Raw genomic sequence first — 24,754 nt, 5'->3', positions numbered from 1 at the left:
TGGAGGCACGGCGCCCTCCCTCCACACCCTGGCAAAGGCCTGACTTTTTTCTACAGTCCCCCCTGGTGCCTGGGTACTGGTGAGCTGCTGCTATTGGCTGATGGGGGGGGGGAGGGGAGGGAGCTGTGGACTTGTGAGAGGCACAGGGACAGGACAGCTCTACCTGGCCCATCTCTTTCCTCCGCCATCTGCTGCCGCCTGAGCCAGCCCAGCCAGGCCTCGTCTTGACACCCCCTTGTACTTGCAGTTTACTTTAAAGCCAGGCTGCTGCAGCTCTTCTCTGCACCTGTGGAGAACAGGCTGCTGGCCCAAGGCAGCCTTGGACACAAGAGCAGCACTGGCTCAGGGCAAGAGGAGGATGAGGGGGTGAGGAGAACTCAGGGTCCCACCCTGAGGGTGGGCAGAGGCCAAGGCCCCTCTGAGGTGGTGAGGGTCGGTCTGGGCAGGGGAGCATGCGCCAGAGCAGAGCTGACAGGCTGCATGCCCAAGCCCCGGCTGGGTGTGCTGGAAGCTGCCTTCCCATTGACGCTCCAGGCCCTGGGGCCACAGCCTGATAGCGGGGAAGAAGCAGGTCTGTGTGGAGCAGCCGAGCCTCCCGAACAGCCCAGATGAGCTCTGGTCCCTGAAATAAGCTCACAAGGTCCTGAAGAGCTCTCCTACGAGGATGCTCACTCCCCTGGAGGTGGCCGAGGTGAGCCAGACCCAAACTTTCCTAGCTGAGAATCCAAGGAAGGAATAGTATCATCTGATGATTCCTCCTCAGTAAGAGCATTTTGGAGAAGTCTCTCCACCCCTTGAACTCCCGGAAGAGGGAAGGGGTCAAGGAGGAGCTGGACTGAGGCTGCTGTCCACATCCTCGGGGCGGTGGCCAGCATGGTATACAACAAGCTCATCTTCACTCGAGTCTGGACTTAGGAAGTGTGAGACCCGCCCCTGCTCAGGTTGCCCATCATGGCCGCATGCCTTAGAACATGGTGTGGTTCCCTACAGCTGGAGTGAAGGCCAGAACAGGGTCTTCAGAGAGGAGGAGCACAGCTCTATCCTCTTCCCTTGGAGGGCTCCAAGCACCGTGCTGTCCCCTCTGTATGCACACACATGGCGGGTGAGACAGACCCAACCCCCAAGGACCCGCCTCCCTGAATTCAGACCTGTTCCCTATTATCACAAATAGGTGGGGCGGACCCCATACACTGACCTCCCACTTCCGCGCCCCCCCCCCCCCCACCTGCTCCTCCTCCAGCTACTGTGGTCTAGCCATGGGCCAGGAGGTCCTCATACCGGGGATCAGGGGCAGGTGCTTGAGCAGCTGGCCTCAGAATGAGGGTCAGAACTCCTCTTGCAGTGGACTGAACCCAGAAAGGAATGGAAGCAGGGCATACCTATTCCCTGTCACCGACAGGTCTCTTGGGAGGCTTAAGACTATGGAAAACATACTCAATCCAAGAGAGCAGGGCAACTCTGTTTTTGTTTTGTTTTGTTTTGTTTGTGAGTCGTGGGGCTTGAATTTAGGACCTGGCCACTGTCCCTGAGCTTCTTTGCTCAAGACTAGTGCTCTACCATGTTGAGGCACAGCTCCACTTCTGGTTTTCTGGTGGGGTTCATTGGAGATAAGAGTCTCACGGACTTTCTTGCCTAGGCTAGTTTAGAACCTCAATCCTCAGATTGCAGCGTCATAGGCTGGAGTGTGGCTTAGTGGTAGAGTGCTTGCCTTGCATGCATGAAGCCCTGGGTTCGATTCCTCAGTACCACATAAGCAGAAAAAGCCAGAAATGGTGCTGTGGCTCAACTGGTAGAGTTCTTTTTTTTTTTTTTTTTTTCCAGGGCTGAGGACCGAACCCAGGGCCTTGCGCGCGTAGGGCGGGTGCCTTTCCACTGGGCTAAACCCCCAGCGCCTCAACTGGTAGAGTTCTTACCTTGAGCAAAAGAAGTTTAGGGACAGTGCCCCAGCCCTGAGTTCAAGCCCCAGGAATGGCAAAACAAAGACAAAAACAAGATTTCAGCCTCTTGAGTAGCTAGAATTACAGACATAGGCACCAGCTTCTAGGTGCTTTTTCTTTAGGTCAGTGACGACATGATCTGCTCCCGAGCCCCAGCCACATTTCTGAGCTGAAGAAGAGTTCTCTACCCCAGATGCTCAACTAGGTCAAGGGCGGGGCTTCACCCTTGTTCTCAGTATACACAAGGCAGTGGAAGCCTGGGCCTCGGCTTCCTTCTTTCTTGTCACAGAAGCCACCTGTTGCCGGCTGCTGGCTGTGTTTAGGTGTGAATGGACTCCACATTCTGGGAGAGTTCTGGTTTGACAGAGACTGTGGGCTGCTGGGAGGAGGGGGCCTGGGACTACAAGGCCGAGGGACAGAGCTCCTGATTGGGGAAGTGAAGGAAGCTCTCTGTTGCAAAGGACTTCAAACTCACCCAGCCCAGAAGGAAGTTAACACTGGTTTATCTGTCCAATGACAGGGTTACTGTGTGGAACCAGGCGGGGACACTGGCGAGCTCAGGCGGAGGTGTCGAAAAGGCGATCGATCATGTCGCCCACCTGATCCACTTGGTACTTGACATACTTCTCAGGGTTCTTGGTGAAGGGCACGTTGTTGTACCTGACCAGGCAGGCACCAGGGTCAGGGGTCAGGGACCAGGGGAGGGTTGGTATCACCCTCAACCCAAGCACTTTTTTTTTCTTTTGGTCAGTTGTTGGGCTTGAACTCTGGGCCTGGGCGCTGTCCCTCAGCTCTTCAGCTCAAGGCGAGTGCTCTACCACTTGAGCCACAGCGCCACTTCCAACTTATTCTGCTTATGTGGTGCTGAGGAATCGAACCCAGGGCCTCATGCATGCAAGGCAAGCGCTCTACCACTGAGCCACCTTCCTAGCCCAACCCAAGCACTTCTGACACGGTCTCAGAGATGGCAGGCAGTGCCCTGAGTGACGCCCCACAGCCCACAGCACCGCTCGTACTGCCCAGCCCTCCCTCCCCCTCCTTCTTTCCCTGAGGGAACGTGCAGGGCCCATTAGGAAGTGGGAGGTAGAAGGCTGGGAGAGGGAAGGGCTCACCTTTGCAGAAAGGCTCCATAGGTCTCCTTGACGATATTCTTCTGGACCTGGCGGATCTTGTCTCTCTGCTCTGTGTCTGGAATGGCCCAGGCCTTCTGGATCTTGCATAGTTCTTCAAGGCCATCATTGAAGCCCTGGCCAATGAGTAGGAAAGAAAGCAATGGAGTCAAGAGATAGAGCTCAGGGTCTGTGTTGTTCCATCCATGGAAGCAAGCAGAGGGGAGAGGATCTAGAATCACCTTAAAACGTTCCTTGATCATTTGACGCTCCTTGTCTCGCAGCTAGAGGCGGGGATGGGGGGGGGGAAGGCAGAGAAAGCTCAGAAGCCGCTCTGCCCTGCCCCTGCCCTCCAACATGGTGGTGGGCTTGGTCCTTGATCCTGCTGTCCTCACAGCTGCAAACATTGTCCATCCTCTGGACAATGTTTGTCCAGAGGGATGTTTGTCCATTCTCCCCCAAGATACAACACAAAGAACCACATCTGCTCAATATCCATCCTCAGCTCACCTTGACTCCAGACTGGAACACAGGTAGATTCTTCTCTGAGATGTAATCTGTCACCTTTAACCAGCTGCCAGACACCAGAGAGAGACGTGTGAGGCCAGGGAGGCCTCTCAGAGAGAGAGAGAGAGAGAGAGAGAGAGAGAGAGAGAGAGAGAGAGAGTGTGTCCTGGGGCTTGAACTGGGAGCCTGGGTGCTGTCTCTGAGTTTTTTCTTTGTTTTTTGTTTTTGTTCAAGGCTAGTGCTCTACCACTTAAGCCACAGCTCCACTTCCAGCTTTGTGGTTGGAGATAAGAGTCTCATGGTCTTTCCTACCTCAGCTGGCTTAAACCATGATCCTCCGATCTCAGCTTCCTGAGTAGCTAGGATTATAGACGTGAGCCACCAGCATCCAGCAGAAACAGAGAAGTCCAAGAGACTCCATCTAATAAACCATCCAAAGCTAGGCTGGAGGCATGGCTCAAGGGATAAAATGCAACCTGAGCAAAGCTCAAGGCCCCGAGTCCAAACTCTGGTGGTGACAAAAATAAAAATGGAGCTGGGAGACTCTTATCTCCAATTAACCACGACAAAATGGAAAGTGGCGCTGTGGTTCAAGTGGTAGAGTGCTTGCCTTGAGCTGAAGAGTTCAGGGACAGTACCCAAGCCCAGAGTTCAAGCCCCTCAACCAACAAAACAAATAAATAAATAAAAATGGAAGACAGGAAGCTAGGTTAGGTTCACACCATAAGGCTAGCTACTAGAAAAACTAAGAGTGGAAAGCCATTTTATTTAAAAAAAAAAAAAAGTTCACGCGATGCCATCTGAACAGAACAAAGCTGTGCGTGATGACACACACCCGCCATCCCAGCTGTGGGCGAGAAGCACCAAACAGGATGGGTGGTCCAGGTACAGGCCTGGGCAAAATGTGAGAGACCCTATCTCAAAATATTCAGTGCAAAAAAGTGGACGCTTGTATTGTCCAGTGGAGGAATACCTGCCTAGCAAGCATGAGGCCCTGCGTTTAAACCCGAGCACAAGCAAAACAAAGAAACACGCAGAGAAGAAGCTGGGGGTGGTGGCTCATGCCTGGAATGTCAGTACTCAGGATGCAAAGGCAGGAGGATCATGAGTCTGAGGCCTGGGCTACATGGTAGTAGCCTCTCTCAAAGAAACAAGTCAATGAGTGAATAAATAAACAGAAGGTTAGGGGTACAGCTAAGTGGTGGGCCCCACACTTAGCATGCACAGAGCCTTGTGGACTGGGTCCATGGGACATCAGTTGCTGAACCTAACACGCTGAGTCGCTGATAAGGCACAGCGTGTGGAGGTGGCCCAGGTGTGCAGGGAGTGGAGACCCCTGCGGCCAGACAGCAGGGTAGATAGATGGTTGCGCACCTGCGCTGGTAGGTTTGGATCTGCTGCTCAATGTGCTCCCGGTAGGATCGCTCAGCAGTCTTCTGGGTCACAGCCACCAGCTGGATCAGCTCAGACCTGGGTGCAGGTTGGGGAGAAAGGAGAGAAGCAGAGAATTGGCCCAGAGGCTGCTGGCCTTGGCAGCAACACGAGGAAGGAAGCCCCCCTCCCCCATCCCACTTTGTCTTCCCAAGCTGTAAGCCAGCAGCACTCACCCCTCCGGGGATGGAGGATTGAGAAGAGGCTGCAGAGGGCAGAGGCCTGCATGGTCAAGCCCCGCAGCTAGGCCTGCAGCCACTTACTTCTCTAGGGACTTGAGGATGTAATTATAGTTGTTGTGCAGGAAGATGGCGCTCAGTGCTGGATCCTCATACACCTTGGATTTGCTCAGCAAATTCAGCTGCAGGTTGCCCAGCACTTTACCTGCACAGGGAAAGATGGAGTTGCAGGCTGGGAAGGTGGCTCAGTGGTAGAGCGCTTGCCTAGCATGCATGAAGCCCTGGGTTCGATTCCTCAGCACCACATACACAGAAAAAGCTGGAAGTGGTGTTTTGGCTCAAGCAGTAGAGCGCTAGCTTTGAGCCAAAGAAGCTCAGGGACAGTGTCCAGGCCCTGAGTTCCAGCCCCCAGAACTGGCAAAAAAAAAAAAAAAAAAAAAGTTAGGGCTGCAGCCACCAAGGCAGTCTGCAGCCACCAAATGCCCCAACCTCAGGGCCTACTACCCAATTCCTGTCCATTGCTCCTTACCCTGGAGCTTGGTTTGCTATTCTGAGGTCAGAAAGAGGGACCCAGGAATAGCTGGAGGAAAGGGAGGGAGAAGGCAGGGAGTAGGCTCTCCCCAAAAGACACTCACAGATATAGGTGCTCAGAAGTCGCTTGCTGAACTCGGAGCTGTAGCTGGTGGCTGAAGAACTGGTTTCTGAGAGGAAAAGTCCTGTTACTGGGTGGCCGAGGTTAAGACCTCTGACAGCCTTTTCCCACCCAAGGAGCAGCAGGGAAAGTGCTAGAAGAGGATGGAGGAGCTCAGGAAGAGCCGCGTGCCTACTGAGCTGAGGGCTGGCCCTCTGCTGGGAAATGCTGCCTCTGGTCTCATTCTGGATCCCAGGGCTATCTGACAGGGAGATGGAATGAAGGCTACCCAGGTTGGCAGGAAAGCTGGTTAGGCACAAGCAGGCCCTCCTGTTTTTCTCCCCTTGGCAGGAAACTAGGCCCCCTTTTCCCTATTTTCCAACAACAGTCTCAAAACAGAGCCCCCAGCCTGCCTCTCCACCATCTCCCCATTTCCCTTAATCCCCCTCTTCTAGGCCTCTGAGAAGGTGAAGACCTGCTGATGGCAGAGCTGAAGGCCAAGCAGGAGGGACGGGGCTAGCCAGGAGCGGGCATCGAGGTGCTAGATTCGGCAGTGCTGCCCAGATAGGCTCAGAGACAGAAGCTGGCCATGAAGGGAGCAGGGAGAGGTGAGAGGGCCCGGAAGTTCTTGTATCCCCACTGAACCTGCTGTCCCCCAGCAGGTCCTGAGAGCGCATCCCCAGGGAACTTCACCCCCGGGGCTTCGGAGGGGAGGAGGGGGCTGTGGAGCCATACTGCTTACCTCGGGGGTCTAAAGGAATATTGTATGTGTCCCCAAGAACTACGGAGTGAAAGGCAGTGCACACAGAAGGGGGTGGGGGGGCAGAGGGAGACAGAGAGGGAGAAAGATGCAAAGTGCAAAAAAACAGGTTAGAAATGGCTGTGGTCACCCGAGTCAAGCAGAACCTCTCTACCCACTACAGCCAGACAGCAGGGCACACCAGGCCAGGCCCTCTCCAGATGTGCTGGACGTACTGGACAACACACATCTGGAGAAGAGACCAGTGACAGCCCCTTGGCTTCTTGTCCCCAAAATGGAGGTGGAAGGGAGGGCCTGGAAAGACCTACAAGAGAGCTCCTCCTTGCATGCAAATCCCCCCCCCCAAAAAAAAACCCCAGTCCCAGGGTGGTGGCCAGCAGGCCCTGAGAGGCTAGCCCACTAAGAGTCAGCTGTGAGGCCAAGCAGAAGTACAGGTAGACGAGAGGCAGTGGAGAAGCATGGAAGGAGCGCGGGAAGGGCACCTTCGGGGCAGCAGTACCCTCCCCGGAGCGAGGATGGCCAAGGGAGGGGCTGAGAGCACCAGCAAATCTTGCTCTCCAGCATGGCCCTGGGGGTTCGGAGCCCCCACAGGTTATGGCTCATTCCTACTCCATGCAGGAAACCCCTCACCAAGCCCTGCTCTCACCTAGTAGAGGTCACAGCCTCCTGGGGCAGGGGGCGGGTCAAGGGTCTAAGCTCCTATCCCTAGGCAAGAGAGAGGGCCAGGGCACAGGCAGCAGGGGTGCCAAGTACCTTGGGAGGCCAGCATGGCGCCTGCTGTTTCTTGGAAATCCAGCAGCTGCTGCAGGAAGAGGATGGCCTGGCAGGGAGAAGACAGCAGGGAAGAAGTTCAGGGGCAGGGCCCAGGCTGATGGCCTCCCCTCCCAGCTGTTCTGGTCAGCAGGACGGGACTCAGGCCAGGGGTCTGCTCAGGTGAGATTTCACAGGTCACCCTCTGGCCCTGTCTGCAGGAGACATTGCACTTTGTCCATCTGCCACTGGTAACCAGCCATGGATGTGAGGACTCCGGGGTACCTCAGGTCCTCTACACAGTGCAGTGCCCAGAGCCTCACCTTCTCTGAGTCCTCAGGCAGCACTTACATTGCTCGTGAGCTCATGCACGGTGCCATCCTTGGGCATGTTGTATTCCTTGTCTGGATCATTCTGGGGAAAAAACAGCCCGGATTGCCTGAAAGGGCTCCCTGACCGCCTCCGGCCCACCCCAAGCCCATCGGCCTGCTTATGGCGCCACCTGCTGGAAGATGCAGCCTCCAGCTGAGAGAGAGGCAGGAAGGAAGGGAGGGCTTCCTGTCTGAAGGTTCCAGAGCCAGGCCACCCACCTAAACGGGAGGCGAGCAAAGGGAGGGCAGGCACCTTGATGTTGTCTGCAAAGTCCTCCAGGGCTTTGGCGCCAATGGTCTCCATGGAGGTGATGAGACTGGGCAGCTTGTTCTTGGTGCTGGCCGCTGTGCCCTGTGGAAGCACATGGCTGCGCAGGCAGGCCAGAGCCCCGGCAGCATCTGTGCATGCAGCCTAACTTCCAGCTGCTTCCCTGTCCTCATGCTGGCCCTCCGTCTCTAGCCCAAGGCAGCCACTACCTCTTCTTCAGTCACCTTGTGTCTGTCCTGACGCATCCGGGGCCCCCCCGCTCTATTCACTCAGAAGTGAGGTGTGGGAGCACAGGATGGGCTATCCCCGAGATGGGGGGGCGGGGAGGCCGTGCAGGGAAGCCGAGGTCCTCCTTCCCGCTTCCGCAGGGCCTCCCGGTCCACCTACCTGGAGCACGTGGTCGAACTCAGGCTTGGTCTGCTTCAGGTGCCGCAGGATGGGGAAGACGGTGAGCACTGTGGAGAAGTCATGGCGAATGATGGCCTTCCGGGCAGCAGACACGATGTTCTCCCCCTCGAGCATCAGGCCATCCAGTGCATCCTGGGAGGTGGACAAGCACCCGGCTCAGGGAGGAGCGGAACAGACAGCCCGGCTCCCCGGCGGCGGGAAGGACACTGGAGGGCTGTGTGGCCTGGCCCATGCTAGGCCACAGGGTCGGAGCCTCTGTGCAGGGCGAGGTGGGGGGGGGGGGGGGGAGAGCGGGACCTGTATCAAGGAGTCAAAGGTTTTCTTCTGATGGTGTTCAGGAATGATGTCGGTCAGCAACTGGTACTCGCTCTGGGCCAGCTTGACAAAGGCGCTGACGCAGTGAATGTAGGCGTCTGTCTCCACGTCCAGCATGTCATCTCTCCCTGGGGGGACAGCAGAGCCCCAGAGTTGCTGGGCTGGGAGGGGCCGCTCAGCCTGCTGGAGGGGGGTATGGGTCTCCCCAGCTCCTGGCCTGTAGCCCAGGCCATCAGCCGTTGGGAAGAGGCAGGCTGTTCTGTCAGGAAGCCATGAGGACTCTGGCAGGCCCAACCAGCTGGCTGGGGAGGGGAAGGGGGGAGGGAGGGGAGGATATCAAGAGCTGAGTGCAGCCTTTGTCCTGGCATCGGGTTCAACTCTGGGCAGACGGTACTTAGTCCCCAGAGCACCAGATACAAGACATGTGGGAGAAGGACAGAAGGAGGGAGGATTCCTAAACAAAAGGCCAGGCGAGGCCTTCTGGAATACGTAAGAGGGGGTGTTGGGATGCCCGTGAAGAAGGCCGGCCCAGGGTCAAAATGTGAGAAGAGGCTGGTTGTAATGGTTCACACCTGTCATCCCAGCACTTGGGAGGAGGAGGCGGGAAGACAGTGAGTTCAAGGCCAGCTTGCACTACAAAGGAGACATTGTCTCAAAAAAAAAAAAAGCAAAACAAAAACAAATAAAACTGACCAAACGAAGCAAAAGTGGGAGAAGAGTTAAGTGAGCTCCAGACAGGAAGGGGTCCTTGCTGGTCAGCTGTTCCAGGAAGAGCGCGCATCCGCTATTGCAGGCCAGCGAAGGACAGCCTGGCCCTGTGTGGCGAAGGGCCGGGCTCTGAGCAGCCTCCTTCCCTCCTGCCTGCCTCCAAGCAGTGAGCAGCAGCTTTTGCCCTGGCTAAGGCCTGACAGCCAGGCACGCGCTCCCCTCTCAAGAGAGAAAGGCCCAAGAGACTGGAGTGGGAGCCAGGCCATGGGCCTGGTCGGTCCTCAGAGCAGAGCGGCCCGCCTGGGCTCAGCAGGAGCAGGCATCCCGGACGGCTGCACGGGGAGTATCAGCAGCTGCCCTGGGGCTGGGCGTCGATACTCACCGGCCACTGGCCCGTGCTTGTCGTTCAGGGCCTCGGACAGGTGCTTAACTCGGAAATCATGCTCGTGACCTAGCGAGACGTCAGCCGCACAAACACAAGCAGCGTTTATCCAGGGGGGCTGGGCAGCTGCCCCTTGGGGTGTGGGGAAGAAGCCCTTGATCTCCAGAAGGGGGATGTGAGATGGGGAAGGAGGGAGGGGGCCTGGGGAAGGGCTCTGAGCCCCTCTGCTGCCTCAAACCACGGTGGGAACAGCCCTTTCAAGCTTGACTTGCAGGGAATTCTCGGGACCATCCTTGCCTGACAGAAAGGCAGGTGGACTGCAGCGGGTCTGATGTCAGAGACGCCCCCAGGGGCCCTCCTGTCCTCGCCATGTTTGGGACAGGCCCAGGGTAAGGAATGAGGCCAACCTTTCCTTGCTCTCCAGAGTGATTCTTTATAGGAAGTGTCAAGGTTCACCAGGACAGCTGGCCTCTCTGGATAGAAGGGAGGACATGGCCTCTAGGGAGCCTGTCCCCTTGCCCCATGCTGTCCCCTTTCTAGAGGAGGGGGGTGGCCAGGAGGCCGTGGCCAGCTTGGTCCTGCCCTGCTGATCTGAGCGTGAAAGGGCTGCCCCAAGACAAAGAACTTTCTCTGAGTTCACACAGGAGACAAGGACAGAGACGGGGATGGGGGGGAGGGAGCCTGAGGGAGGGCAGAGCTGCCATCGAGCCAGATCGGACCAGGCTGAGGGCCACAAACGCTGTCCCTGGACCTGCTGAAGCCGGAGTGGTACCAGGGACAGGTGTCCCACCCTGCTCCCCCTTACGGTTGCTCCCGAGGCCCTGCTGGGGGGAGGCTCTGCCCTGCCCAGTGACTGGACACACAGTGGAGAAGGAGGGAACGGAGGAGAACGTGGGGTGATGATTACCTTCCAGAGGAATGAGGTTAGAGCCCCCCTTTTTCCCATCTAGACCATGCTGGGAATACTGTTTCAGAAGGTTCTGAGCCTTACGGATCGTCCCTGTCACCAGAGCCACACAGAGAGGAGATAAGAAGACCTAGGAAACGAGTGAGAGAAAACAGCAGCGGCCCTCCACCTGCCCAGCCCGGGGCCCACCCCAACAGCGAGCATGCCCGACACCTCTCAGCAGGCCTGGCCCCAGGGCCACTGTGGGCCCCAGGGATGGAGAGAAAGAAACAGCTCTGGGCTCAGCAGAGTTCTGGACTTAAGTTCATTTTAGGAGGTGCAGAGGGTGAAGGAGATCAGATGAACAAAGAGCCACCAGGAAAAGTAAAAAGTCAAAAAGGAAAACAAACGCTACCAATGGCATTTTAGTCAGCACGGATGGAGGCGCTGGTAGCTAGGATCTCAGAGCCAGCCCCAAACCCAGGCTGAGCTCCCGGAGAATGCTCGGTGTTGGGATGTAGGCCAAATAGCAGTCCACGGCAAGCAGCCCCTGGGGGTTGGTGACACGGAGGCACAGAGCCCCAGAGGCAGGAGCCCCCTTCGCCACGGAGTCACCCAAGCCACCACAGCAGTGGGTACACATCAAAAAGCCAGGAAGGGGCCAACAGATGCCACCACCCAGGAGGGGACAGCAGGAGGAGGGGACACATGCTCTTGGCATGGGGGCGGGGAGAAAAAGAACAGTTAGTATCACAAGTAAAAACAACCATGAAACTGCCACCCCCACAGCGTCCAGGGAGGAGACACCTCAGGGCAGAAAAATGGGGGAGCATAAAACAGAAGCACTGAGGCGGGCAGTACCGCTGCCCGCGTGGCACTTGTCCTGGGGAGGGGACGCTGCTCCATCTTTCCTGGAGACCCCCCCTACCATATCTGGACCCAGCAAGCCTGCTGTATCCTGGCAGCTCCCCACAGGCTGGAGGAGCCAGGGTGAAGTCCAGCGGGCTCCTCTCTGTCCGCACCTCACTACAGTTAGTTACTGACAGCTCAGTCTGGCGGCCGGTTCTGTCTACCCGGCACATCCTCCTCCAGCCAGGGCCTTGCTAATGAATGAATCGGATTCCTGCTCTACCACCGACCAGGTGCAGATTGTCTGCAGGCTCGGAGGACACCCAAGCACTCCAGTGGCTTGCAGGAGACTGGCCAAGGCAATCAGGTGCCCCAATCAGCGGGGGGCAGGGGTATGGCTGAGGCCACAAGCAAGCCGCCCGCTCTGCTCCCTTCCTTGAGTGAGCACAGGTGTCCTAGGAGCCTGCTCTGTCTTCACTAGCTCTACCCACTCTTAAAAACCCATAAAATAGCCGGGCGCTGGTGGCTCATGCCTGTCACCCTAGCTCCTCAGGAGACTGAGATTTGAGGATCAGGGTTCAAAGCCAGCCTGGGCAGGAAAGTCCATGAGACTCTTATCTCCACAGAAAACTGGAAGTGACCCTGTGGCTCAAGTGGTAGAGTGCTCACCTTGAGCTGAAGAATTGAGGGACAGCGCCCAGGCCTAGAGTTCAAGCCCCGTGACTGACAAAAAAGTAAAAATAAACCGTAAAATCACAGGGCCCTCACAGCCAAGTCTGCCTCTTGTGACTCCATGCCAAGGGCAGATTGGAGACAGAGAGAGGGTCTTATCTTCCTCCCAAAAGCCCAGGGGGTGGGGTAGGAGGACCCTGCATGACCAGGGGGCATTTGTGGGGGTGCTGCAAAAGAGTCCTAGGGTCTCTGGAGGGCTGCTCAGAGTACAAGGCAGAAGAGGAAGCAAGCACAGAGGCCTGGACAGCCAGAGGCCGCACGGATGAAGGTCCAGACACGAGCCAGCCATCCACGAAGGCTGGCAGGCCAGGACATGCACCTGAAGGTTAGAAGACATCACACTTCCTGCTGGGGTCCCCAGACTGGCACCCTCCACCCCCAGAGTGGGGCCTGACTTCCTGCCCTCAGGTTATCACTTTAACCTGAATCCACTGGCTCCTGCCAACTCACAAATCCCTGGAAAATCTCCGCTATTCACCTGGGTCCCTGAGGGAAAACTCGAGCAGCCATTGGCCCCAAACCTGGTCGCCCATGAACAGACCCCTCACTGTCTGCACCAGCAGGCGCTGTCCAAAGGCATGTCTTCTGGGCCACACCAAGGGAAGGGCCTGCAGGAGCAGGACTCTGGAACGGAGTGGGTGTAGCCTCTGGCCTCACTGGCTTCCTTTCCTGATGCTACATCTCAATTTCCACCCCAACCCCCAGCCCTTCTGGAGCTGAGGTCAGGCTCCCCGGACTGTGGTGGACACACGCAGATTCAGTTTACCTGGCACACAGGTAACTGGGGACATGATGAAGGGAGGATGAATAGAGAGTGGGCTGCTTCTGGGATGCCCAAACCCCACAGTCCAGGCCTCTGTCCCCCACGGTCTTCACTGAGTTTCCCCCTGCCAGGCACAACCTCTGTACTGGAGCCCAAACGCCTGAGAATGCTCCAGATTTCCGTCCTTTCTAGATCACTGTTCTAGATTTCTGTTGTCCTGGCTTTCTGGAAGGCGAAGGCTCGAGAGTCTGCCACCTGCCACCCCCACCATGGCTGTGCAAGCATGCCTAGTCTCTGGACAGGACCGAGTCAAGGAAGGGGACCCAGAGAATGACCAGTCCTGAGGCCCCTGTGACCCTGCCTTGGGCAAGAGAACTGACTGCATCTGTGAACCCCACACCCACTCCAAAGAGACTGTACAGCCCCCGAAACTCTGCTAGGAGTAAGAGCTCCCTTACTGGGCCTTGCTCGACAAGACACTTGCTTTTGGCTCACGTAACTAAGGCTAGGGCTACCACAGGACAGGCTAGAGGGTCTGCTCCTAAGCCCAGACTGACGTCAGCATTCCAGGACCCAGATGGCAGGGCAGGGGGCTCACCTGGCCGCTTGACTGGCTTCTTGGTGGGTGTGTCCTTCCTCTTATTGGGGATAGCGGGGGAGTAGGGAACCCCAGAGGAAGAACTGCTTTTCCGAAAATGTTCCTTCAGACCCTTGATGGAGCGGTCCAGCTGGCTGGAGCGGATCTGGTAGTAGACGTTCATGAAATCTGAGGAGAGTCAGCAACAGAGATATGGCAGCTGGGGTGGTGACCTGTGCCATGCGCGGTGCCCCCTCTGCCCCACGGCAGGGAGCCTGCCGGGTGAGCGTCAACCCCTTGCTAGCCGCCGCCGTGGCCCGCAGCCAGCCATGGGGCCTCATCTCAACCCAGGCAGTGTTAAAGAGAAAACCATCCCTTCCAACAGGACTTTGAATTATGAGACGTTTGTTGTTGCTCTGTGGTGCCAAGGATCAAAACCAGGGCCTCATGCATGCTGGTCACATGCTCTACCACTCAGCTCCACCCCAAACCCTGCTTCTCTGCTTATAAGTTTTGAATGTTTGTGTGTTGGTTTGTTTTTAAGATGTGATCTAACTATGTAGCCCAGAATGGCCTTGAGTTCTTGGGCTCAAGCGATCTTCCTACCTCAGCCTCCTAAGCAGCTCAGCTTACAAGACTGTTCCACCTTGCGTGGCTCTTCTAAAATTATTAATATATTTATCGACTTTTTGGCAGTGGTGGGGCTTGAACTCAGGGTCTGGTCGCTGTCCCGGAGCTTTTTAATTAAAGCTAGTGCTCGACCAGTTTGAGCCACAGTGCCGCTTCCTATACTGGTGGCTCATTGGAGTGAAGAGTCTCATGGACTGGCTGGCTTTGAACCTCCATCCTCAGATCCCAGCCTCCTGAGTAGCTAGGATGACAGACTTGAGCCACTGGCACTGGCTAATTTTTCTTTCTTTTTTTTTTAAGCCCAGGTTGCCCTTAAACTTGAGATCCTCTTGCTTCAGCCTTCAGACTGTTTGGATTATAGGCATGCACCACCATACCTGGATATAAGTTGTAGAAAGTTAAACATTCAGATTTCATTGGGGCAAAAGATATTCATAATTTGTGGAGGACAAAAAAACAATTAATGTCAATGAATACAAAGAGGCTGGGAAGGTGGCTCAGTGGTAGAGCGCTTGCTTTGCATGCCTGAGGCCCTGGGTTCGATTCCTCAGCACCACTTATAAGCAAAAAAGAAAAAAATGCGAAGTGGCACTGTGGCTCAAGTGGTAAAGTGCTAGCCTTGAGCTGAAAAGCTGAGGGACAGCGCCCAGGCCCAGAGTTCAGGCCCCACAACCGGACCCCAAAAAAAACAAATGAATAAAAAGATATCCTGGGCTGGGAATGTGGCTTAGTGGTAGAGTGCTTGCCTAGCATGCATGAAGCCCTGGGTTCAATTCCTCAGTACCACATACACAGAAAAAGCCAGAAGTGGTACTGTGGCTCAAGTGGTAGAGTGCTAGCTTTGAGTCAAAGAAGCTCAGGAACAGTGTCCAGGCCCTGAGTTCAAGCCACAGGACTGGCCAAAAAAAGAAAGAAAGAAAGAAGGGGCTGGGAAGGTGGCTCAGTGGTAGAGCACTTGCCTTGCATGCCTGAGTCCCTGGGTTCGATTCCTCAGCACCACATAAGCAAAAAGAAAAAAGCCAGAAGTGGTGCTGTGGCTCAAGTGGTAGAGTGCTAGCCTTGAGCTGAAGAGCTGAGGGACAGTGCCCAGGCCCAGAGTTCAGGCTCCACGACCCCCCCCCAAAAAAAAAAAGAAAAGAAAGGAAATCCCCAAAGGAACAAAGCAAATCCCTACAAATACGTTCACCATGGCACCAGATCAATACCGGGGAAACTGGAAAATTCCAGAGTGCATGCAAGCGTGGAGACAAATATGGAAACCATGGCACATTTCATCATTTGCCAACAAATACTGAACCACGAACCTTGACGTAATGAAAGAAACAGAGAGGCTCTGGCTTAAGGGTGCTCAAGGGTCAGGAGGCTGCCCACTGGTCTCCCTCTCCACCCCAAAAAGAGCCCCTGCAAATCTTCCACCAAGCTCTAGCTTCCCTTAGCGCAGTTCCCGAGCCACACATAATCAACACGTTCAAATCTACCACAAACGTAAGACTGCCACTAGTCTTTGTGGAAAGCTGGAAATTAAACATAGATAAGACCATGTACACATGGAGAAAGAAAAGGAGCGTTTAGGGCTGAGAAGTATACACTGTAAGATCCACTGGAGCTTTTATTTTCTGAAATTCTTGCTCAATTCAAGATTTTTTTTTTAGTGAGGTACTGATGGCTCACACCTGTCATCCTAGCAACTTGGGAGGCTGAGATCTGAGGATTGGGGTTCAAAGCCACCCCAGGCAGGAAAGTCCATAAGATTCTTATCTCCAACTAAGCACCATAAGAAGTCAAGTGGTAGAGCACTTAGCCTTGAGCAAAAAATGCTCAGGGCTGGCACCCAGGCCCTGAGTTCAAGCCCCAGGACTGGCACCAAAAAAGGATTGGGAAAGCCGTGGGTGCGCAGAGTTCACAGGTGGCTTCTCACCATGGTTGCGGCCGTATTCCACCAGCCAGCGGGAGATGCGGACCACGTCCTGGAGCGCACTCTCCGGCAGGTGCTCCAGCACCACCTCCTCCTGGACCTCTAGCTCATCATCACCACTGATCAGATCCAGGATGAGCACGGGGGAGACGACCTTACTGTGCCGGGTCATCAGGCTGCGGAACTCAGACTCCAGAGACTCCTTCCCCCTCTCAAACAGCAGCTTCTGCAGGGACAAGAGAGCAGCAAGTTGTTGTCTATGCTGCTGCTGCTCGCATTGCATTCTGCCGCCCTCACCCTCCTCTGTCCTCCTGGCTCAGGCCTCTGCACTGACGGCACTGCCCTCCTCCCTCTATATAACCCAGGGAAGAAACACCAGGAAATCTGACTTGTTTATATTCTTTCAAAATTGATGCTCACAGGTAAAACCCAGGGTTTTACAAGAATGAGCTGTTTAGCCATTCACTGGTGGCATACACTTGTTAACCTAGTTACTCAGGAGGCCAAGATCTGAGGACTACGGTTCAAAGCCAGCCTGGTCAGAGACAAATCCAAAAGACTCTCCAATTAGCCAGCAAAAAAAGCTGGAACTGGAGCTGTGGCTCAAGAGGTAGAGTGCTACCCTTGAGCAAAAAAAGCTCTGTGCACATGTGCGTGTGCGTGTGCGTGTGTGTGTGTGTGTGTGTGTGATAATACCAGGGCTTCCACTCAAGGCCTTGTACTTTTGCTCAGCTTTCTTGTTCACAGCTGGTGAGCCATGCCTCTAGTCCAGCTTTTTTGCTGATTAACTAGAGATGAAGTCTCACAGACTTTTCTGCCTGAGGTGTCTTCTATTTGTGATCCTCTAGATCTTGGCCTCTTGAGTAGCTAGTATTACAGGCATGAGCCACCAGGGCCTACCTATGATGTATTTTTTTGACACAATGAAGAAACCACAAGTGCACTTATAAAAACCAAATGTCAGGCCAGGTGCTGGTGGCTCATGCCTGTAATACTACCTTTTCAGGAGGGTGAGATCTGGCATCATAGTTCAAAGCCAGCCTGGGCAGGAAAGTGCATGAGACTCTTATGTCCAATAAACCACTCAGAAAAAGCCAGAAATGGAGTGATGGCTCAAGTGGTAGAGCAAAAGAAGCTCATGGATAGCATGTAGGCCCTGAGTTCAAGCCTCAGGACAGGCTAATTAATTAATTAAAATAAATTAAATGTCAAACTTACATTTGAAGTACAATTCATAATTTAGCTAATTATCAAATATAATAAAAATGTATACTTACCATTCCTGAGGCAAAAAAACTTAACATCTGTAACCTGCATACTGTATTCTATATCTACCTATTCTTCTATTCACTTCTTTTTAAAAAATTGTTATTATAAAGGTGATGTACAGAGGGATTATAGTTTTGTAAGTGAGGTAAAGGGTTCATTTCTTTTTGGACAATGTTACCCCTTCCCTCCCTCTCTCCCAGCTTTTCCCTCCCATTCCTACCCACGTTGGATAACAACAAAGAAAAAAACCTTATTTTCATTTCCTGGAGTTCATTTCAATAAGTATTATTTTATATGGTCAGATGTCTTTTCACGTCTTTGAAATGGCCAGGTGCCCTGCAGGAGACTGATATCCCCAAATGTCTCACATTATTCACAGATCCCTTACTTACCACTTTGTTGAGCTCTGGGCTGTCTGGACTGTTGTCCTGGAAATACTCCACAGCCTTCTGGATCTTGGCCATGCTTCCCAAGTATTCTTCCAGTCTACCTGTGGGGCTGGGAAGGCAAAGGGCTAGTTCAGCCTGGAAGGATGGAGGATGAAGAGAAGGGATGAAGGGCATGGTATGTGGAGGAGAAAGAATTCACACAGGACAGGAGAGCTCCAAGCATAGATCTATTCTAGGCCCGCCACTTCTCACTGAGTACTAGTGCCACTGGTCCAGAAAGCACTAGGGATGTGCCAGTCTGCACGTAGCTCACCCCTCCCTGATGATCTTCTCAGTGTCGCTAGCCACATGGTAGTAGCTGATGACATGATCCAGGCAGGACAATGTCTTCTCCACATTCTCCTGCAGCCGCTGTAGATTCTCGGTCTGCTTGTGTACAGGGATGATGGAGTTCTCCAGTTTCATAAGGCGGCTCTCAAAAGATGACAAGATAGACACCTGCAGGAGGAAAGCAGGGCCAGCATGGATTTCACCCACTCCTGGGCATTTGGAGCTTTCTGCCTTTTCTCTGGTTATCCAGATAATAAGCTTGGCACAGGAAGGGACATGGTTTAACTGTTCACTGCATTCCTAACACCTACCACTTGTCTAGTACATGGTACGTGATCAAAATATGCTGGTTGACATTTGATTTGAATGCAAATCAAGCACCAAACTAATTCTCCCTAAGATAGTCACTCCCACGATAGCATCTTCTAACTTTTTTCTTTGGCATATGCCAGTACTCAGGGCTTTTTCCACTTTTAGCTTTTTAGCTTTTTCCACTCAAGGCTGCAACACTTGAGCTACAGCTCCACTTTTACCTTTTTGCTCATTAACTGGAGATAAGAGTCTTCTAGATTTGTCTGCCCAGTCTGGCTTTGAACCATGATCCTCAGGCCTCAGCTTCCTGAGTAGCTAGGATTACAGGTGTGAGCCACTGGCACTCAGCCTCTTCTACCCTCTAAAGACAAATCTTAATTTATGTTCTCTCTGAAGCTTTCCTAAAGAGATAGCAGCCTCATAAAGAGTAGAATGAAATATATCACTGGTACCTTCAAAACCCTGTCTTAAGAGTGAGACTCAAGAAGGACTACAACCTTGCAATGACTTAATCTATATTTTTCCCTTAGGAATAAAGCGCTATTTGCTGAACATCTATCGTCTACCAGACTCTGCACAAGGTGAATTACGCTGCTCAGTACTTCACAGACTTATGGGGGAGGGGAGAGGGATTGGCCTGGTCTCCGTTTCAGCAAACAAGTTAATGAAAATTCAGATTTATCTACCAGGAACCACACGGATAAGCAAGCTGCCCAGCAAGGACGAGCCCCTCTTGGGAAGGCTGAGTATCCCCATCACTTGAATTGCCGGCACCTGACCGATGCCAGCTGTCTACGTCACCCGTTAAGTGACCACAGAAGCCGATTGGGGAGAAAGCTAGGGGTCGGACAGAGAGTCCAGCGCTCGGGGGCCGCGGTGTCTGTCCTCCGGGAGGGGAATTGGGGAAGAGGGACGCGAGGCCACTTGGAGATGACACCATCCAGGGCCGCCATCACGGCCCGCGCCCCCGGGCCCGCAGGATCCGGCTGCCGACGCTCCTCCGCTGGGTCTGTCTGCAGGGCTACTCACCATGTTCTTGGTGAGCTGGTCGCTCTTCTCCAGGCTGTCTCGGATGAAGGACAGCGTCTCCTCCTCCTACGAGGAACCAAGCGGGAAGCTAAGGGGAGCCCGCGGCTTCCCACCGCCCTCCCCGGCTCGCGCCCCCGGGCCCTCGCCGCACCTGCTTCAGCTTGTCCTCGATCTCCCGCCGCCGGGCGGAGGCCTCCTGCGGGGGGATCATGGCCCCGCGCCCCGCCGCTGCGCGCCTCAAGAGTGTTTTCTGAGGTCCCCGCTCGGCTTCCGTCGCTGTCACACCCACTTCCGCCTTCCGCCCCGCCCCGGAGCGGCGCGGGGAGCCACTGGGGGGGGGGGGCGTGGCGCGCGATAGTGCGCCTGCGCAGAAGGCACGCGCGAGCCCGGCTCTGGAGCCATTTTGAGTGTGGCTGGAAAGTGAGTATTTCCCAGAGCTTGAGCTGTCCTCTCTCCAAGGTCGGACCTCTGCATTAGGGGAGAAGGTTCTGGAAGGGCCTGTTGTCTCTCGCGGCTGGCCGTCTTTGTTGAAAGGCGGATCCGTTTGATAAAGGCTTCTTGGAGGGACAAGTTCCTTTCCCCAGATAACATTCTGGGTGCTGGTCCCAAGGCCCTGTTCATACACTGATGTCTTCTGTGGCATCTGTGTGTGTGTGTGTGTGTGTGTGTCCTGAAGGTATCCATGAGCTTTTTCACTCAAGGCTGGTGCTCTACCACTTGAGCCACAGCTCCACTTCCGGTTTTCTAGTGGTTTATTGGAGCTAAGAGTCTAATGGACTTTCCTGCCCAGGCTGGCTTTGAACCGTGATCCTCAGATCTCAGCTTCTTGAAATAGCTAGGATTATAGGTGTGAGCCACCAGGACCCAGCCACTGTGGCATTTTAAGGGATTGTTTCTCCTTCTGTCTCATATTGTGCTGGTCCGTTGGCTCCTACAGGACTGGCATGGCCGCTTTGGCCCCTTGTCCACTGCAGACCATGCAGGTTCTCCTAACCATCTCCAGAGCACTGGATCAAGGCCCCATCAGGGCTGGATATTCTGGACCAGTTCCTGAAAAATCTAGCATTAACCCTCCTTCCATTCCAAATTCCCTGGCTCTGGCTGAGAAGGTGGCTTAGTGGTAGAGCAGTTGCCTTGCATGCATGAAGCCCTAGATTCAATTCCTCAGTACCACATACACAGAAAAAGCCAGACGTTCAAGTGGTAGAGTGCTAGCCTTGAGCAAAAGAAGCTCAAGGACAGTGTCCAGACCAAGAAGAGTTCAAGCCCCAGGACTGGCAAACTGGCGAGAGAGAGAGAGAGAGAGAGAGAGAGAGAGAGAGAGAGAGAGAGAGAGAGAGAGAGAGAGAGAGAGAGAGAATCCAAATTCCCTAGCTCTCCTGTCTGTGTGGGAAGAAAATGGCCATTGGGCTTTGTTCAGCCCCTCAGTGGGCTTTGTGTCCTGGCACAGGAAGATAAGCAATGAGGCAGGGACTACTAGTGGGTGAGAAGTTTTGAAGTCAAGTTTTCTTCCAGGTCCCAAATAACCAAAGAAGAAGAGGAAATGAGTCACAGAGCTTGGAGAAGGATTAGTCAGTTTTCACTGGGACCAGAGAGCATTTTCAGCGTTTTAGAACTTGTGCATCACTATGAAGATGGTTGTTTCCAGAATGGGAACCAGTGAAGTTTCAGGGAAGAGGTCCCCAAATGGGAGGACTCTGTGTAGGTTTCAGGAAATGAATCCTTATGCTTCTCAATAAACAGATGTCTTAATTTTGTACACTATCACTTCATGTTTTGTAAAGAAACTAGTGTGCATTTTTGCATTTTTTTTCAAATTGCCTTCCATGTTTTCAGTGTCTAAGTGTGATTTTTGCATTGAGAGCCTGCTGTTTGCTCATCTCTGTTACAAACACCATCTTTGCATTATCTCCTGTAATCCTCATAGTAAACCTCCAAGCAGAGTTGGGAGTAGCTGTTGTCTCCGGTAGGCAGAAGAGGAAGCTCAGGCTCAGGGAGGTGAACTGTACTGAGTCAACACAGCTGGCCAGGAGAGGCTCCCTCCTCCCTCCTCAGGGTGGTCAGCTCAGGATATTTGCTTGCTATCACGCAGACCTGCCAACCTGACTTTGACACAGTTCATTGTGAGCCAGGTTCAGGAGAGTCACGCCTGTAATCCTAGCTACTCAGGAGGCTGAGATCCAAGGATTGCAATTCCAAGCCAGCCTGGTCAGGAAAGTGAGACTTATCTTCAGTTAACTACCAAAAAGCTGGTAGTGGGGATATGGCTAAAGTAGTAGAGAGCCAGCAATGAGTAGAAAAAAGCCAACTAAGAGGTAGGTCCTGAAATCAAGCCCAAGTACCAGCACAAAAAACTAATGCAAAAGGGGCCTGGAAGTTGGGTGCTGGTGGCTCATGCCTGTAATCCTAGTTACTCAGGAGGTTGAGATCTGAGGATTGTGGTACAAATCCAGCCTGGGCAGGAAAGTCTGTGAGATTCTTTATCTCCAATCAACCACCAGAAAACCAAAAGTGGCACTGTGGCTCAAAGTGGTAGAGCACTGGCCTTGAGCTAAAAGAGCTCAGGGACAGCACCCAGGCCCTTAGTTCAAGCCCCACGACTGACAAAAATAAGGGGGAGGCTGGAGGCATAGCTTAAGTGGTATAACCTTTTTTTAACAAGTTCAGAGCCCTGAGTTCCATCTTGAGTTTAATTGTAAGGACTGCAACAAAACTAATTAAGCAAGCTTTCCTACTGAATTATACATTTAATGTAAACTTCCTATGTTTTATCCTTGTACTTGTTTTTCAGGTGCACTTTTAATTCCTCTTCACAACTCCAAATTGTCCCCTGAACAGCTGTTTGGTGTTTCAGACCTTTCAAGTGGCTGGGGCATCCCTTGGGAAAACCATGTCCTTTTAAGGGGTGAAGGTAACACGGGAGCCTGGAGAAGGACCTTCCTGTGGAGCTTGTAGGTGGCATCAGAGAGAGGCCCACGGTGGGGACAGACAGATTCCTGGGCCTCACGGGCAGTAACGGAGGACATGAGTAGCTGGTCCAGCAGGAGCCCCAGTAGACAGATGGAACGCAAGTGTGGGGCCACGCTCTTCACAGCTGACTGACATAGCAGGAGGAGAGCCGGCAGCCAGCTGATAGGATCACCATGACAACCGGGGGACCTCCACAGGCCCTCCACAGGACTGCAGATTCTCTCCCTGCTCCTGGCCTTGGCCCAACATGGGATAGTTACGATGTGCAATAAATCTAAGTGAACAAATAAGCAACTAAGTCCAGGAGGACTAAATCCAGAAAGGTGGGGGAGAGCCAATGGGAAAGTGATGCCATCCCACTGGGGAAATGGGGAATGGGGAAAGAGGCTACCGTGAACCTGTCTGACCTGAGACACCGCTAGGGGCTCACAAGCAACACTGTAGGCCTTTCTGCCTCTCTTGTGGCCCTTAGCCTCGCATCCCCACTTCTTGTCTTAACTCAGGGCAGGTCCAGGAGAGGGCTGCAGAGCACGTGGAATTCGGGGTGGGGTGGGGTGGGGTGGGAGAATCCTGGACCGTGTGCTCCCATGGGTGGCTGGTTGCTTGTGGTGGTTGATTGCTGTCAAAGTTGATGCTTGTATCATAAAAGGCTCAGGGTGGAGGAGAAAAAGTCCAGGTGAAAGGTCAGACAGGACTCTGCCCATCCCAGTCCTGCCACCTGTGTGTGCGGCCTCAGCCAGGGGAGGGTCGTTCCGCATAATGTCCCTTGTGCCCCAATGGATCCCTTAGATGTGGGGTGAAGCAGTGAATAGTACCCCACGGCCCCTGGTGCCTGTGGCTCTCATTCTTTAAGGAACCCATCCAGCACTTGGCACTAACTATCTGGCTGGTGACTTGGTTTCCCTGATCTTTAAGAACAGCCTCCCTGGGGAGGGGGAGTATCAAGGTAGCGCAAGATGCTATCAAGGACTTGGGACTGCTTTGTGGATGATGGTTTTCTGGATAAATCTGCAGTGTGGAACTCAAAACCCTGGGAAGCACAGGTTTCCTCATGACATATTAGGCCGACTCACACAATGTCAGGATGGCCCTCTAGTAAAAAGACCTGTCTGGGGACCATCCGGAACATTCTGTGATGACCGCTACAGTCCCAATGTGCTTGGAACTAACAGCAGCCAGGGCTCCTGGGGCATCCTGAACACCCAAGTCCAGCTAGGGGACTTGGGGTGGAGTCCACACCACACCAGGCAGACACATGAGCAAGCAGGTCAAAGGGGGACCCAGCTGTTAACCACACTCCTGCTGTCCCCAGGCCAGGACTTCTGCTGTCCTGAAGCCTGCGGAACTTTTGCCTCCTGTCACTTGAAGCCCCTGGCTTTGGGACATCCACATTGACATTGACCATTAGACACCAGCTTCTCCACCATCTGTACTTGGAGGGTGACAAGGGCTTAGGAAAATCTTCCCATTTTATCATCATTATCATCATCATCATCGTCATCATCTTTGAGTAGTTGTATAAACCAATCAGTTTATAAGTGCAATGCATCTTGATGGAAGTCAGCCCTTCCATCTTTGTCCCCCACCTTTCCCACCCATTCCCACTGGATTGTCAAGCTCAGCATCTTCGGTGGCTGGAGGGGTGTGGACTGGTGAGCCCGTGCAGCCCAAGGCCTGGTAATCAGCAGGAGAGGCCTAGCTGCTTGTCCTGCTCATGTCCCTGGACCCTGGAGTCAGTTCCCATCTCTACCCCTGCTACAACACCACACAAACACACAACTACAGCACCACCACCACATGCAAGTGCGTGCAATACAACACATAGAGTACAACACAACTTGCACACAGCACACAGTGCACACAGCACAGAGTGCACACAGCACACACATAGTACACACAGCACATATACAACATATAGCACACAGTACACACAGCACACACAATGCACACAGTGCACAGCACACAATGCACCCAGAGCACACAGCACACACACAGCACATATACAACATATAGCACACAGCACACACAACACACACAATGCACACAGCGCACAGCACACAATGCACCCAGATCACAGCACACACACACAGCACCCAGCGCGCACCGCGCGCACAGCTCGGCCTCCTCCGTCCTGGGACCCCGCCGGCCGCCGGGGGGCGCTCACCAGCCTTGGCGTCCACGTCCGGGGCCGGGCCGCGCCCGGGAGCCCGCGCGGGCGGCGCGGCGGGAGGCCGGGGGGGGGGGGCGCCCGGAGGAGGGCGGCCGCGGGCTGGGGCGCAGCCCGCCCGGGGCCCCGCGCGTGCCCCCACACTCCTCCGCGGCCCGGGCGGGGTCGCAGTGACGTCAC

At 54.1% G+C, this 24,754-nt stretch overlaps 1 protein-coding gene across 9 annotated transcripts; it reads right to left on the bottom strand.

Moving 5' to 3' along the window:
- Window positions 1-1,795: 1,795 nt before the first annotated feature.
- Exoc7 (exocyst complex component 7) lies at window positions 1,796-19,721 on the bottom strand. Of its 9 annotated transcripts, XM_069992953.1 has the most exons (21): window positions 19,589-19,720; window positions 19,438-19,503; window positions 18,080-18,264; window positions 17,770-17,875; window positions 16,112-16,334; window positions 13,585-13,752; window positions 10,664-10,756; window positions 9,757-9,825; window positions 8,649-8,794; window positions 8,331-8,483; window positions 7,929-8,027; window positions 7,656-7,718; window positions 7,308-7,374; window positions 6,537-6,575; window positions 5,799-5,864; window positions 5,248-5,368; window positions 4,928-5,023; window positions 3,557-3,620; window positions 3,289-3,330; window positions 3,050-3,183; window positions 1,796-2,597 (listed from the first exon to the last, which is right to left on the bottom strand). In XM_069992953.1, exons 1-21 carry the CDS (start codon window positions 19,646-19,648, stop codon window positions 2,495-2,497), a joined length of 2,163 nt encoding a protein of 720 aa, XP_069849054.1. In that variant the 5' UTR covers window positions 19,649-19,720; the 3' UTR covers window positions 1,796-2,494. The 9 variants fall into 9 exon arrangements, with proteins under 9 accessions (XP_069849054.1, XP_069849058.1, XP_069849055.1 ...); XM_069992957.1 differs by lacking the exon at window positions 7,929-8,027 and having other exon boundaries at window positions 19,589-19,721; XM_069992954.1 differs by lacking the exon at window positions 6,537-6,575.
- Between the last annotated feature and the right edge of the window lie 5,033 nt (window positions 19,722-24,754).

Source organism: Dipodomys merriami, unplaced genomic scaffold (assembly GCF_024711535.1).
Source record: "Dipodomys merriami isolate MVZ:Mamm:240054 unplaced genomic scaffold, mDipMer1.0.p SCAF_42, whole genome shotgun sequence".
Taxonomy (NCBI): Eukaryota; Metazoa; Chordata; class Mammalia; order Rodentia; family Heteromyidae; genus Dipodomys; species Dipodomys merriami.
The sequence above is the reverse complement of the archived record's forward strand: the minus strand, read 5'-3'. Positions and strand labels throughout refer to the sequence as shown.

What these genes read in the sequence shown, in the direction of transcription:
- Exoc7 (XM_069992953.1), bottom strand. Translation starts at nt 19,648, where the DNA reads ATGATCCCCCCGCAGGAGGCCTCCGCCCGGCGGCGGGAGATCGAGGAC. An exon ending in TCGAGGACAAGCTGAAGCAG is followed by an intron (nt 19,504 to 19,588) that starts GTGCGGCGAGGG and finishes GGTTCCTCGTAG; the next exon opens with GAGGAGGAGACGCTGTCCTT. An exon ending in TGTTCCAGTCTGGAGTCAAG is followed by an intron (nt 3,331 to 3,556) that starts GTGAGCTGAGGA and finishes CCCCGCCTCTAG; the next exon opens with CTGCGAGACAAGGAGCGTCA.